Source organism: Cucurbita pepo, chromosome LG01 (assembly GCF_002806865.2).
Source record: "Cucurbita pepo subsp. pepo cultivar mu-cu-16 chromosome LG01, ASM280686v2, whole genome shotgun sequence".
Classification (NCBI taxonomy): domain Eukaryota; kingdom Viridiplantae; phylum Streptophyta; class Magnoliopsida; order Cucurbitales; family Cucurbitaceae; genus Cucurbita; species Cucurbita pepo.
In genome coordinates, this window is record NC_036638.1 from 984919 (window position 1) to 999348 (window position 14430).

A 14430-nucleotide genomic window follows, 5' to 3' on the forward strand; every position below is an offset into this window, starting at 1 on the left:
GCATACTTCTATCATAGAGCTGTCATATCATAACTCAATTGCAGTAAATGGGTTTGATTGAAACAATCTGACAGTATTTAATAACTATAATTAATTTGATAATTTCATATTAAATTAATAATATTAAAAATAACTTCTTTGAGCTATTTTAATAAGATATTTATATTCAGAGTCGTGTCTAGCCTAGTCAACATCACATTTATGTAGTGTCTACATATTTTTAATGAAGATATTAATAAAATTTCACGTCTCTATTTATTTTATATTTATGTTAATAAAAATATTCATCAAATGTCAATCTCATACACATGTTTCAAAAAAAAATTATAAAGTCATGAAATTTATTAAAAGTATATATATATACACACAAAATTGTCAATTTATTTAAAAAGAAATTAGACTATGGTAAAAAATCTTACTTATAAAATTTAATGTACAAAGAATTTGATAAAAATAGAAAAATATTAATAATAAATACTTTTTTTTTTTTTTTTTTTTTAATTTTAAATATATAGAAACATGAAGCTTTGATTGTATGGACATGGCTATATTTATTCTCATAACGGTTCTCACAGACCGGTTAAACTAAACCGTCCGGTTGTGATTCGATCTTGGCCCGCCTTCGACTTTCTTCCAACAATCGAAAGATCATTCAGCGTCGTCTTCGTTCTTCTCCAGCTCGCTGCGAGCTAGGGCAAAGAAGAAGAGAGCTTGTTCCAATCCCGATTGGCTTCTGTTTCATCTTTTAAATTCACAAACATGCCATTCGTATCGGAAATACAGAGACAATCTGATTTCAATCACTTTTCTCCTACCACTCCCATCGTCATCGACAATGGCGCCTCCTCTTTTCGCATTGGGTATATCCATTTTTTTTTTGGCTTCAACTCTTAGAACAAGCTGAATGCACTTTCTTTTTTGATTACATTCATAAACTTTGTGTTCTGTTCTTCCCTGAATTTAGAGCTGTTTGTTGTGTGTGACTCTTTCAGATGGGCGGGAGAGTCCGACCCTCGTGTTATTTTCCGTAACATTGTCCAGAGACCTCGCCACAAAGCCACTGGTATGTTTACTTTCATCAGTTAACCTGTTAACATTGTTAGTTTGTTTGATTGTTTTGTTGAAGGTCTGCTTCTTATTTTCCCATGGTTGAAGAATTCACACTTCCAAAGTAAAATGAGGAAAGAATCATTGATGAAAATTTACAATTGGGGCTTAGTCTCATTCTTACTCCAGTTCGAACTCTCTGAAAAATTGAGATCCTCCACTCCTGTGGAAAATATCTCCATCTTTGGTTGTGTACTTGAAGCGTATTCTGCTGTTCTTATTGCGATTCAGGTGAAACAGTTACCATTGTTGGAGACCACGAACCGTCTTTGTTGAAATACTTTGATTGCACACGCTCAAGTCCTCGCTCTGCTTTTGATGGCAATGTTGTTTATCAGTTTGAGATTATGGAATACGTAAGTTGGATTATTGTTTTATCTTTTTTTTCATTAGATTCTATATACCTGAACTAGCCACATTGTCTGAACTTGTTAATTTTATTAAAATTGGAGATAATCGCATGTAGGCAACAATATAAGACATAAATGTTAGAAGAATGAATGTAGGTGTGAGTAAGTGCATCCCCTTGTGTATTTATGTGAATTAGGAGTGTATAAAGTTGTATCTTTTGATTATTTCCTTGCACCTTTTAGGTTCTTGATTTTGGATTTGATCGGCTGGGAGCAAATGGACCAGAGGTAATTTTGCGAACGTTAAGTTTCAACCTTTTTTTTTGTGTCTTATTCTGCCATTCCTCCTTGCCTTTTCTCACCTCTTATTGTTGGTAATACCTGTTGTATCTTTCCAGTCTGATTTTGGGCTCTTGCACTCCATTGATTTCCTGCATAACCCTACTATTTTGATATCTCTGGTTTCTAGCTTGAATTTATATGGTGATGGAGTAAGCTATCTTGGATCCTCCATTTCAGGATAAAGGCCGGCTATTATGGCAAATAGGTTTTGTGCTGTTTGCAATGTCTGGTTGGAAAAAAAAAAAAAAAAAAAAAAACTTCCTTTTGCGAAGTACAACTTCTCTCAGCATAACTTCTTTCTTTGGTTGCATAATTTGGAACTTCTTTTTGGAAATTATATTTTTCTTTCTGCAATCATCAATACTTGAGGCTGTTTCTTTTAACACTTGTGTTTGTAGACGCGGGTACTTTCAGGGTCATATGTGGTCAAATGAATGTTTGAATTCATAATTTTTATTTGGGTATAAAATTATATATAGTTTGAACATTAATAACAGTATCGAATATGACTTGGACTTGGTGAAACAGGTAGAGTATTAGTACTTATAATTCAATATGCATTATTCTTATTTATAACTATTTGTTTAACTCCAGTTTGCGTTATCTCTTAATTTAAACTTTTTTCTTAGAGTTTCAATAATATTATTTNTTTTTTTTTTTTTTTTTTTTTTTTTTTTTTTTTTTTTTTTTTTTTTTATATTTTATTATTATTATAATTCTTTTAATTTTTACATACAAAGTCCTTAATTTGATTTATGTCCCTTTGAGGGCAGAACAGATTGATCACCCCATCCTGATAACAGAATGTGTATGCAATCCAGTCCAATCTCGTAGTAAAATGGCAGAGCTTTTATTTGAGACCTACGGAGTTCCTTCAATAGGTACAATCCTTGTTGAACTTATTATGTTCTTTAATGACTGGGCACCATATTTTATGAAATAATGTTTTTAAGCTTTTTTCTATGGCTGCCCTTGTCTGCTGGGCTCCAGATTAAAACTTAATATATTATGTTTGGCTTGTTGTAGAAACCTCTAGACGTAACCTTTACTTAAATTTACTAATAATATTTGGTTCTGCTTCCTTGACAATGTATTTTTCCTTTCCTTCTATGACTGTACTACAGCATATGGTGTTGATGCGGCATTCAGCTATATGTACAACCAACAACTTGGGATTTGTGATAAAGATGGCCTTGCTTTATGCCCAGGCTTTACTGCAAGCCATGTTATTCCGGTTTGCTTTGTTCTTTCATCCTCTTACCAGTTCATTAATCTCATAAATTAATTGTTCTTTTTTCTTCTGAAAATCCCCCCAGCACACCTAGTCAAAGTCAGTTTTCCTACGTCTGTGTTGGCAGTCACTGTATGTATGAGTTTTCTTGCTTATAATGCATGAAATTGTGTATTGCTGTTGATCTTTCTGAGTATATCAATGCTTGAGTTGGTGTTAACATTGTTGTTGTTTTTTTTTTTTCCTTTTGTCAATTGGCTTTTCTTTTCTTTTCTTCAACAATTTTGCATCGTTATAATCTTGTTGATTTGAGGTTGTCTTTGAAGCCTTCAACTTTGATGTTTCTAGTTGTACTATTACATATATGATTTTATAATTGACTACTGAGTGAACTGCATCTAGGACACTTGATTTTAGTGGAGAGTCAATGATAATTTTATCACCTATCTTTATTGTCAGTTCATTGACGGGGAGCCTGTTTATAAAGGATGCTGCAGAACCAATATTGGTGGATTTCACGTGACTGATTCTCTGAAGCAACTTCTTTCGCTCAAATACCCTTATCACATGTAAGTATAATTCATTTAACATATATACCGGGTGTAAAGTTTAAAAAAAAAAAAAAAAAAAAAAAAATCATTATTTTTGTTCATGCAAAAGGGCCAGATTCACGTTGGAGAAGGTTGAAGACCTGAAGATGGAGCATTGCTATATAGCTTCAGATTATGCATCAGAGGCTCAATTGTTTCAAGTAATTTTCTTGGCTTTATTGTTATTGTTATCATCGTTGTGTCTGTCTTTTCACTCAGTTTGAGTCCTATATCTATGAACAGAAAGGGACCAAGGAAGCAGAAAATAAAACTAGGTGTTGGCAGCTCCCATGGATTCCACCACCTACTGAAGAGCCTCCCTCAGAAGAAGAGATTGCAAGAAAGGCTGCAATTAAGGAAAAACAAGGTCAACGATTGAGAGAAATGGCTGAAGCAAAAAGATCTTCGAGGATCAATGAGCTAGAAAATGAAGTGCGTGGTTTGGAGTTTCTTTTACATCAGCTTGTGCAAGTGGCAGAGGTTGATATTCCGTCCTTCTTGTCAGAGACTGGCTACGTCTCGAAGCAGGAAATTGAGTCCGCTCTGACCAAAGCAACACAATCTTTGCGGAAAGCAAAGGGGGAACCAAAGGATGACCAAGCGGAAGCTGAGGATCATACTGACGCTACAAATGAAAAGTTCCATCTCGTCAACGTCCCTGATGATGTGCTGTCACCTGAGCAGGTAAAAGAAGGCTGTATATGCATGATAAACGCCTGAATGTTTTAAATATTTGTTCTGTTTTGTTCAGCGTTGCCATGTAGTCTTCGTTAAGAGGTTCCAAATGATATATGTGAATTTTTTCGTAAAGAAACAACTCCCCTGCTGAAGTAAGCACTTCTCTTTTTATAATGATTGAAATTTATGCAGTTTAATTTTCTTGGCAGCTTAAGGAGAAAAGAAGGCAATTGTTTCTCAAAACCACTTCTGAAGGACGACAGCGAGCCAAGCAGAAACGTTTTGAAGAAGAGTTAGAACGGGAAAGGAGAAACCAGCTAGATGAAGAAAGGAGATTGTATGCACACAATTTCTTTCTACATTCATAATTTTAGTGTCCAGGGAATCTATTTATTAGTTATGTGCCTGCTGACAGTTACCATTGCTCATTTGAATGGTTCCAGTACTATGATGCCATTATACTGATTTTTTGCAATGACCCACTACTTGTTTAATGCTTATTTTCTCCTTTATGTTTCTTCTGTTGTAGGGAGAATCCCGAGATTTATTTAGAGCAACTGCATGCCAAATACAAGGAGGTTTCTGAAAAAGTGGAGCAGCGAAAGCGGCTCAAGACTAATGGAGGTCATGCAAATGGGAATAATTTGTCTGGAGGAGTAGGACGTGGTGAGAGGCTGAATGCTGCCCAGAGGGAGAGGATGCGTCTTTTAACAACAGCAGCCTTTGATCGTGGGAAGGGTGAGGACACCTTTGGTGCAAGAGACGAGGATTGGCAGCTTTACAAGCTTATGAGCAAAGATAACAATGACGATGACGATGACGGCCCAGATGAGGATGAAGTTGAATTGATTCGTTTATCCTCTAGGCTCCAGGTCAGTCCCATCACAACTTACATAAGTCAGCTTTACCTATTACTGATTTCACATTTCAGTATCTTTATCTTGAATTACCTGAGATATTAAGTGTAATCTCTTACTACTGTAATTAGGATATAGACCCCACTTTTGTTCCCAAGTCAGATGTTGCTCAACCAACCGAAGTGCCAAAATCCCGTCCTCTTACCAAGGAAGACTTCCAGATTGTTATGGGGGTTGAAAGGTTCCGATGCCCCGAAATTCTTTTTCATCCCAACTTGACTGGAGTCGACCAGACAGGATTAGACGAAATGACTGGCGTCTCATTGCGAAGATTGCCATCGTACAGTGATGATATTGCAGAAAGATTGACCAATTCAATCCTCATTACAGGAGGAAGTTGTCTTTTTCCTGGCATGAGGGAACGTTTAGAAGCTGGAATTCGGATGATCAGGCCATGCGGGTCACCTATTAGGGTGGTCAGAGCACTAGATCCAGTTCTCGACGCATGGAGGGGGGCCTCTGTTTATGCTGCTGGTGCACAATTCACAACACAGACTTTCAGTAGGATGGATTATCTCGAGAAGGGCGAGGATTGGCTTCGCAGATACCAATTACGGTACTCGCTTTAGTTAATTTTTAAGTTGGCTGATAGCTTCTGCTTCTACTGTATCCTTGATCATTTATTTTTAATTGATGTATGGTACTTACTACCCCGTGATCTAACATGCTTCTAGTATAATGTCAATAAAATCAATACGTCCTTTGCGAATTACCTGCCATTTCAACAGCTATGCTTGACTAATTCTATCGTTTTGGTACGAGGTACTTTCCAAGTTAAATTACTTTTTATCTTTGTATCTAATATGTTCTTGAACTTTCAATAGACTTTTGACTTATATTTAGTGAATCTATTAGACCTAAAATTGAATATTAAACTTATAATCTTGAACTTGGCCACCAAAGAGTGCTCAAATTCAACACTAATTGCCCTATTTCTAACACAGCCTGACTTTGTCAAGAACATGAAAGTACTGGTGGAATTCAATATACCAAAAAGAAAGGAAGAACCCTTAGGGTCAAAATATCACCTGTCTAAGATTTACAGTTGAGTTTCATGATATTCATCGGCTACAGTAAAACTGAACATATTGAATGTCTAAACACAGAAAGAATCCTGTTAGAATTTCATTATTACAAGAATCATATTTACAACTGACAACTCCTCCCAAATGGGTTGGCTAAACAATGAATCAAAGTGAGGATACAAGAAATTAAAATCATGCTTACAATTTGCCTTCCTTGATTGATTACAGCAGAGTCAAATGTACCTACTTTCCTTTTTTACATTAAATGTGGGAACTTTCCTGTTAGACGAGAAGCCTAACAGCTGGAGCCCTCAATGGCCTTCACAACTCCAGCTTGATGATGCTTGCTGTGTTGCTTTGCCTGATGCTGCGACCAGTAAGCATGTGCAGCCAGCACCCGGTCCAGAAGTTCTTGTGGGACAGGCTCGCCTCTTCTCTGCTGCGGCGATATTCTCGCCGTGTGAACCAGGGTTTTCCATTTATCCTGCAACACACCCTCATCAGGTTAGATTTTTATCTGTATGCAGGAAACCGATCACCTCAACACATGTTAAGGAGAAGGCAAATCACCTTCAAATCCACGTAAGTTCGGTGATCTGCATTCTCAAATGCACGAAACTTAACATCCCGCCACCTGCAAAAAGGAAACACCGGATTTCAATTGGTTTTAACTTGTGCTTCACAAGGACATCAATCATGTTGTTAAAGAGCATTGACAAACCTTCCAGTTCCTAGCTCCTCGACGGCTTGAACCAGTGCTTCTACTTCTGAAACAGAGAAGGGTCTCCTAGTTCGACGCTGTACAACTTCCGAACGCTTAGATTTTGGATTCAAGGGAACTACAGCTAATGCTTCCATAGTCATTTCTGGAACAGGGACTAAAGCTTTACAGTCTTGTAAAGAATTGTCAGGTAAATTGTCAATGCTGGTAGTAATCAGTTCATGTTTATTTTCATCTTGGATTTTGGAGTTGGTCAATGTAGTATTAGGTAAGGCCACAACATCTAGTATTCCCGAGCTCGAAACAGGATTTACAGGCGAGCTGTGAAGAAAGTGACAGCATATATATATAAGCTATCAGATAGAAGCGAACAATCCAAGTATAAGAACTCATGAGAACACCGAGTTCTTACATAATGAACTTGTTTACCCAAACCAAGAAAACAATTACGGAAGTTCCCGAGCCTTCGAAAATCTTGAGATAAAAGGAAACAAACCCAGGTTGTTTGTTTGAATGCAATGGTAATACCTGGGTACAAGTTCAGTTATGTCACATGCTAACATCTGAGGATGATCCTCAGAACACAATGGTGAAGTTGTATTATGCACAAGATTTGGCTCCAATGTGAAACCAACGGTGTCCAAATTGTCTTTACAAGAGAGTCCTGTCTGCAGTAGGGTTCTGTTGTCGTCCCTGACCTTCTTCCCGTGAACAAGAACCCCGACGTGTAATCCACCCTTGAGAATAGCGGTTACTGCCTCAAGTACTATCTTCTGGAGAAAAATAACATAAATACTGCTTTAGGAAAGGGAGAAAAAAAATCCTTTACCAACTGAAAGAAGGCGAACTGCACTTCATTTTACCTTCAGTGAACCAACAGTCGCATTCTCGGGGACATCAATGAATAACTCTGGCACCTTGAATGATCTAATGCTAAATTTTACTGTCGAACAATCGAGCAGATGAGAAACCAACCATAATGCAAGTTTGAAATGCAAGAAAGCTTCAAGAAACATTCATACCATGAGAATCATTGGAGTGGAAGGATGCTTGTTGAGCTGATGATGTTGTCACACTTGCTGCATTTACAGAGGAAATTCATTGAGATTACTAGAAACAAAAATGTTGGTTTTAAAGCTCATAAAGGACACTAAATTAAGCTGAGGACCTCCATGTAATACTGCAGCTAAGCCAGACTTATCGATGTGGATACTCTTTTCGGGAGAGTTCGATACACTTTCACTGCTCATCCCTTCATCAGAATTCACAACGGAGCTTCGGTCGAAAAATCTCCTCCTTTTGTAAAGACCATCCCCGTGGAATCTTCTCTCACTATTGGAATACAACTTCCTCTTGCGAAAAGAATTTCGCGTTTCGTCGTCTATGGAACCTGATGCGAAATGGAACAGTAAGTTACAATGAGTTAAGATGAAAACTCGAAAATCCATAGTTAAGAAATCTCACCCGATCTAGGAACCTCACAGTCCTTCAGTTTTGGAGCTGCTTTCCAGTGTTTTGAATTCAGTAATTTCCTTATTCGTCGGCCTGCTATTCGCGATGGAGGCCTGAAAGAGTTCGAGTGGAAGCTAGATTTATTGGACCTAAATTTTTCATCTTCATCTCTACTTGCTAACTTAAAGTAATTCCTATATCTGGAAAACGAACTGCGAAATCCAGTTTTGAAGCTTGAATTGGCCATCGTTGGTGATTTTTTCAAATCCTTAGAACCGTGTGAATCAGCCATGTTTGGAAATCCAATTCCAAATCCTTTAGTCTCATGCTGTTCTTCATTTATGATCTTCATACCAGTGTCAGTTGATTCTAGGGAATCTGGGGAGCCTTCCTCTGGTTTAGTACAATAATCTCCGAACTCTGTCTTGCAAACCACAGGCTTAACATCACCACAGGCCTCGTCCGAGCTGTTGGAATTTACGACTACCGAAGTACAATCGAAAACAGTAATATTATCTACATATTGGAGTTTCTTCAGATTTTGTTTCTGATCAGTTGTTTCTATAGCAAGATCACAACTTTGGCTGCTGCCACCATCACAGCATTTCACCTTAAAACCCTTCTCTTGGTTCGATTTATCTTCCTTGACGACATTCGTGCCGATCACCGAGTGATCTCCATCGGATGTGTTGCTGCACGCCGTGCTTTCGCCATCTTGCAGAAGCTTCCCTGCTAACGAAGCCAGCAGTTCAATTGCACAGATCTGGCCATCCTCGAAATCCTTCTTTGAATGAACCCTCTTCTAGAATCAACAAGGACAAAACTCAGTAACTAAGGTGCAGTTCAACAAATCAGAGAGAGATCTAAAGAGGAAATTTTACTCACTCGAAAAGATCTCGGACCTCTCGGAACGGTCCAGTCCGAAAAGCCATTGAATCCATTATCCAACCTCTTCTTCATCACCATATCTTAGGCATTCATTGTGATAAAAACTCATCAAACACAGAGATTCACCACTTTCACTGTCAAATCATCCAAACAACAACAGATCAAAATCATTCAATTTAGAAATTTGATTCGAATTGGAATGCAAACAAACACGATTCTTTACTACAACAATGTTAATGCAACGAAGTTTGAGGGTAAAATTGATAACCCAGATTTAGTCTCCAAGAATATTCAAAATTCGAATGCGACAACGAAGAAACTTGAACTGGAAATGTGGAGCAAAGCGATGAAAGAAGTTCCAATCTGAACAACTTGATTAGCTTAGAAGCAAAGAGATAAAAGAAAAGGAAAACACAAATCCAGCCAAAACAAGCTGATTCAAAATCAAAACCCAATCCCAAAAACATCTAAACCGAAGTTAAATCCACAGGATCGGATCTTAAACCCAGTAAAACTTTCGAACTTCATACAATTTCTGAAGACTCAATTGTTCATAATTCCAACACAAATGAAACCAACAACCCAAAACCCATCGAAACAAAAGGAAAAGATTCAAATTCTCAGGCAGATTCCCATTTTTTGCGAGAACCGAACATCCGATGAAACAAATCCAAACTCAGAAATTGTGCGCGCAAAAACAAAAAGCTCACCAGTAGAGGAAGGATCGGAATAAATCATGCAAAACCAAGATCCAAATTGGAGCTGAGATTTCAAAAGAATTCCAGAAGAAGAAGAAGAAGAAGAAGAAGAAGAAGAATGTTGCAGAATTACACGAAATTCAAGGTGGAGATCTGGAATTGAGAAGGGGAAAATGAAACAGATCCATGAAATTTCAGAACCCAAATCCCAAATCCCAAAGAAAGAGTTTGAAGATGAAAATCTCTCTCTCTCTCTGTTTCTCTCTCTCAAACGGAGGAATACATAAACAGTGCCTAAAACCTCTTACACACAGACATATATCCCAAAATGTTTGACCATCAAACCGACACATCCGGTACACACCACCGTGGTTACCGGCTATATCGGGTTAAACCCACCAAAACCCCTTTTTCTTCCCTCTTTCCCTCTCTAAATATCCACACACACACACACACACCGCTTCTTAACGTAATACTTTACCATTATATATTTTTTTAGAATAAAAATACGAAATTAAATAATTCATTAGAAAAAAATAAAAATAAAAAATAAAAATAAAATTATGCATTGTCTAGTCACCCTCAAGGGCTAAGTGGGGAATTTGGTGGACCTAATTTTTAATTAATATTTATTTTATTATTTTATTTTATTTTAGGGAAGAGATTTATTTATATATATATATATATAAAATTGAAATAAAGATAAAAAGGAAAAATTAAAGAAAAATTGAAAATTATGTGGCGAAGAGAGGCGTAAGAGTATATGGAGAAACGAGTGAACCAAAGTGGTTTGCGGATATCCCATTAAAATTCTTTTTAATAAATAAATATATAAATTAAATTAAATTAAATTAAATAAAGAGAATTTTGCATTATCCGTGTGGGACACGTCTCGTCCAGACACGTGGATAGATAAAGCGCGCTTTACTATAAGCCAATTGTTATTTTACTGGATAGGCTCTTCCTTAACCTCCACGTGTCCTTTCGGGGGCCCATTTTAATTTCCATGGGCCCGGTTTCTGGGCCGGGTTTCCTTACAATTTTCCCAATATTATATTTCAATCTTATCTTATCTTCTTTTCTACATCAAAGTTTTGAAATTTTATTTATTCCTAAAAACTTAAATACAGCTTTTTCATATTTATAATTCATTAATTTCAAAATTGAAAATACAAACTTTATAATAAAATATTTAATGATAAAAATTCAAGTTCCTAAAATTATATATTATAGTATGACACAAACTTCCCTTTTGAATCACATAAATGTAAGAGGATCTAAAATCAAAATTGTTTGAGAGGAGAGAGAGAGAATTATGTAAATAAATAAAAAAATAAAATAAAAAAAGGTGGAAGATGATGATGATGATGATGGGTTGGGGTGAAAGTGCATGTGATTGGTCGTGAATACAGCTAAAAGCAAAGCTAATATGAGTTAAGAATGGAAAGGGTCCTAGCCTTTAAAATAATTAACTATTCCTATATCATTTCTCCTCCCCTTCCTTTTAATCAAATTAAATAACCGTTCTACGTATCTACTCTCGAGAAATTTCTACGTTTTGTCTTGTTTTCCTCTCCAACTGATGTGGGATTGTCCAAAGAAGACAATATCCGGTAGTAGTAGACTTCAGCAGTTACAAATGATTTCAGAGTCAGACATCGAATGGTTTAAACTCAAGGAGAGTGAATTGTGAACCAGGGCTAAGTTGGAGAGGAAAATTAAGCATTCGTTGTAAAAGCATGAAAATCTCTTCCTAATAAACACGTTTTAAACTCTTGAGCGAAAATTTCAACTTTCTATCTTCTATAATTCAAATAATTTGTATGATGTCTACGTAAATAATTTCAAAGAAATTTATTTTTTAAATAATTAATTAATTATATTTTTGACATAGGAAACTTGAATTATATTTCTATGAAAATTCAAACAATAGTATTTAATTTTATTTATTTATTTCTTATTTTTGTTTTATACCAAATATTTTTATATGAGTATAAATTAAATTATATTAAGAATTCAAATAACTTAAATTATATGAGGATAGAAAATTAAAATAAATTAACAAAAGTTTTGAAAATTGGTAGAGAATTTTCAAAAAATAAAAAAAAAATAATAATTAAATTTTCAACCTAAACTTGCAATTACTAGCTTTAATACTAATGGCATTATTGGCGCTCAAACTATCCACAACCAACAAGCAATTCCCCAAAATTTTTACTTTCTTAAGCTTCAGCTGTCCCAATTTCACGGCCACCGGCGCCGCCGCACGGAGCTGCAATGGGATGCGGCCGGTCCGCTGCTGCTCCACTAACGCCGCCATCAAAGTGTTTCCTTTCACCGTCCTTCCCGTCAAATCCACGTCCAGCGCCGTCCTGTTCCGGTGGCCATGGTAGAACGCCGGCAAGGACCCTTGACAAAGCTTCTTGTCCGTATACCACACGCTCAATACTCCTCCCTTTTCGTAGTATATTCCGATCTTCTCATTCGGGTTGTAGGCTGTGATCTTCACGTCGAACCTATTAATGTTAACATTAATTAATACTAAAAAAAAAAAAATTAAAACCTAAGAGATTTAGCATTAATTTTACTCTAAACAAACTTTATGATTGATTAGATAATGATTTAACTAAACCTTGCATAGAGCGACATGTCGACGTTGAGTCGGAGATCGCTGATAGTTAAGGAGTTGATGGAATACGTCGGAATTTTCGGCTTGAAAACGAGATAGAGAATTCCAACGACGCCTCCGATCACGATGAGTAGAAGAAAAATAACACAAAATGTCCAACAAAAACATTTGCAAACACACGAAGATCTCGTCTTCTTGGAAGGGAGAAGTTTGGGAGGCGGCGCTGATGGCGGAGGAGGCGGTGGCGGTGGCGGTGGCGGACGTTCAACGTCGGTAACTGGGTGGATTCTTTGAAGGTGATCTGCAAGTGCCATTGGAAGAGTAGTATGAAGAGAAGGGTTTAGATGAAAGTTAGGGTTATAATAAGAAGGCCAAATGGGAGTGGTCGTTCAGCTAACTTATACTTACCATTTTATCCTATTCATTATTTTATGTTTTATTTTGTTCACCTAAATTATCAACTCCAAATAAATTAAATTAAATTTATGAATTACAAATTTTATGTAACAACCGCTAGTAGATATTGTTCATTTTGGTTCGTTACATATCGACATCAGTCTCACGATTTTAAAATATATCTACTAGAGAGAGATTTCTACACCCTTATAAGGAATGTTTCGTTCCCTTGTACAACCAGAGTGAGATCTCACAATCCATCCCATTGGGGGCCAACATCCTCGCTGGCACACCGCCCGATGTCTGGCTCTAATACCATGTGTGACAGTCTAGAAATGTTTCGTTCCCCTCTCCAACCAATGTAGGATCTCAAAATCCACCTCCTTGGGAGCCCAGCGTCCTCACTGACACACCACCCAATCTCTGGCTCTGATACCATTTCTAACAGTCTAGGAATGTTTTGTTCCCCTCTACAACCAATGTGGAATCTCAAAATCCACTCCCCTGAGAACTCAACATCCTCGCTGGCACACCACCCAGTGTCTGGCTCTGATACCATTTGTAATAGTCTAGAAATGTTTCGTTCCCTTCTCCAACCGATGCGAGATCTCAAAATCCATTTTCGGAGTTTAGCGTCCTTGCTGGCACACCACATGGTATCTAGCTCTGATACCATTTGTAACAGTCCAATCCCACCATTACGCATCGCCGTTAGCCTCATGGTTTTAAAACGCATATATTAGAGAGGTGTTTCCACACCCTTATAAAGAATGCTTCGTTTTCCTCTCTAGCTGACGTGTGATCTCACATTTTATCCTTTTATGAATTTCATTATAATAAACTTCTGTCATTTAACACATTTATTTAAATATTAATTCTTTAATGTTTAGGTCAAATTGATATAAAAATAAAAAAAATAATTAAAATAATTAAAAAAAACACACATTTATTTTATTAAAAAAAAAAAAAAAAAAAGAGGCATTTTCATTTTTAGTGGATACCGGATCCAAAGGAAACATGTTGGGTAGGCCCAAGCCTTCAAAATCATTTTTCAGTAACTTAAAAGGCCCAATTTATTATTATTATTATTATTATTTAAAAAAAAAAGTTAGACATAAGCACGTGGTATGTGAGATAACGAATAAATTAAAGAGGACTAAATTATTATTTATTTCTTCTCTTTTTTGAAGAATAATTCAAAATGTTAGATTTATAAAATTATTTATATAATTCAGAATTAAAAATTATTAACCATGAGTAAAAACATATAATTAATAATAATAATAATAATAATAATAACACAGTTGATTATCAAAAGGGGAGACCCTCCACTCATCAACCATTATGATAGAGTGATTTGAGGGCAACTCCTTGGAATTAAGTCCTTAATCTTTCTTTTAAATTCG

The 14430-nt window shown here is 36.4% G+C and overlaps 3 protein-coding genes across 6 annotated transcripts; 1 reads left to right on the forward strand and 2 right to left on the reverse strand.

Moving 5' to 3' along the window:
* Positions 1-610: 610 nt before the first annotated feature.
* LOC111779288 (actin-related protein 5-like) lies at positions 611-5927 on the forward strand. Of its 2 annotated transcripts, XM_023659409.1 has the most exons (12): positions 611-860; positions 993-1063; positions 1339-1463; positions 1701-1745; positions 2578-2680; positions 2924-3033; positions 3490-3599; positions 3691-3781; positions 3864-4304; positions 4508-4635; positions 4828-5170; positions 5287-5927. In XM_023659409.1, exons 1-12 carry the CDS (start codon positions 760-762, stop codon positions 5782-5784), a joined length of 2166 nt encoding a protein of 721 aa, XP_023515177.1. In that variant the 5' UTR covers positions 611-759; the 3' UTR covers positions 5785-5927. The 2 variants fall into 2 exon arrangements, with proteins under 2 accessions (XP_023515177.1, XP_023515186.1); XM_023659418.1 differs by lacking the exons at positions 611-860; positions 993-1063 and having other exon boundaries at positions 1419-1463; positions 2573-2680.
* Positions 5928-6284: 357 nt separating this feature from the next.
* Positions 6285-10262, reverse strand: LOC111800448 (telomere repeat-binding protein 4-like). Of its 3 annotated transcripts, none has more exons than XM_023684160.1 (10): positions 10012-10262; positions 9299-9435; positions 8426-9212; positions 8130-8351; positions 7984-8040; positions 7825-7904; positions 7490-7734; positions 6962-7282; positions 6811-6874; positions 6285-6724 (listed from the first exon to the last, which is right to left on the reverse strand). In XM_023684160.1, exons 2-10 carry the CDS (start codon positions 9377-9379, stop codon positions 6536-6538), a joined length of 2046 nt encoding a protein of 681 aa, XP_023539928.1. In that variant the 5' UTR covers positions 9380-9435; positions 10012-10262; the 3' UTR covers positions 6285-6535. The 3 variants fall into 3 exon arrangements, with proteins under 3 accessions (XP_023539928.1, XP_023539911.1, XP_023539920.1); XM_023684143.1 differs by having other exon boundaries at positions 8426-9215; XM_023684152.1 differs by having other exon boundaries at positions 8426-9215; positions 10133-10261.
* A 1820-nt stretch (positions 10263-12082) lies between these two features.
* LOC111779364 (NDR1/HIN1-like protein 6) lies at positions 12083-12942 on the reverse strand. The gene is made up of 2 exons (XM_023659520.1): positions 12632-12942; positions 12083-12515 (listed from the first exon to the last, which is right to left on the reverse strand). The coding sequence occupies exons 1-2, from the start codon at positions 12940-12942 to the stop codon at positions 12116-12118; spliced, it is 711 nt and encodes a 236-aa protein (XP_023515288.1). The 3' UTR covers positions 12083-12115.
* Between the last annotated feature and the right edge of the window lie 1488 nt (positions 12943-14430).

Excerpts from the sequence above, each read along its gene's own strand:
- LOC111779288 (XM_023659409.1), top strand. The coding sequence starts at position 760 with ATGCCATTCGTATCGGAAATACAGAGACAATCTGATTTCAATCACTTT. Across the intron at positions 2,681-2,923 it reads CTACGGAGTTCCTTCAATAG|CATATGGTGTTGATGCGGCA; the intron begins GTACAATCCTTG and ends ACTGTACTACAG. Across the intron at positions 4,305-4,507 it reads ATGTGCTGTCACCTGAGCAG|CTTAAGGAGAAAAGAAGGCA; the intron begins GTAAAAGAAGGC and ends TTTTCTTGGCAG.
- LOC111800448 (XM_023684143.1), bottom strand. The coding sequence starts at position 9,379 with ATGGTGATGAAGAAGAGGTTGGATAATGGATTCAATGGCTTTTCGGAC. Across the intron at positions 7,905-7,983 it reads CCACTCCAATGATTCTCATG|TAAAATTTAGCATTAGATCA; the intron begins GTATGAATGTTT and ends ATTGTTCGACAG. Across the intron at positions 7,283-7,489 it reads ATAACTGAACTTGTACCCAG|CTCGCCTGTAAATCCTGTTT; the intron begins GTATTACCATTG and ends CTTTCTTCACAG.
- LOC111779364 (XM_023659520.1), bottom strand. The coding sequence starts at position 12,942 with ATGGCACTTGCAGATCACCTTCAAAGAATCCACCCAGTTACCGACGTT. Across the intron at positions 12,516-12,631 it reads GACATGTCGCTCTATGCAAG|GTTCGACGTGAAGATCACAG; the intron begins GTTTAGTTAAAT and ends TAACATTAATAG.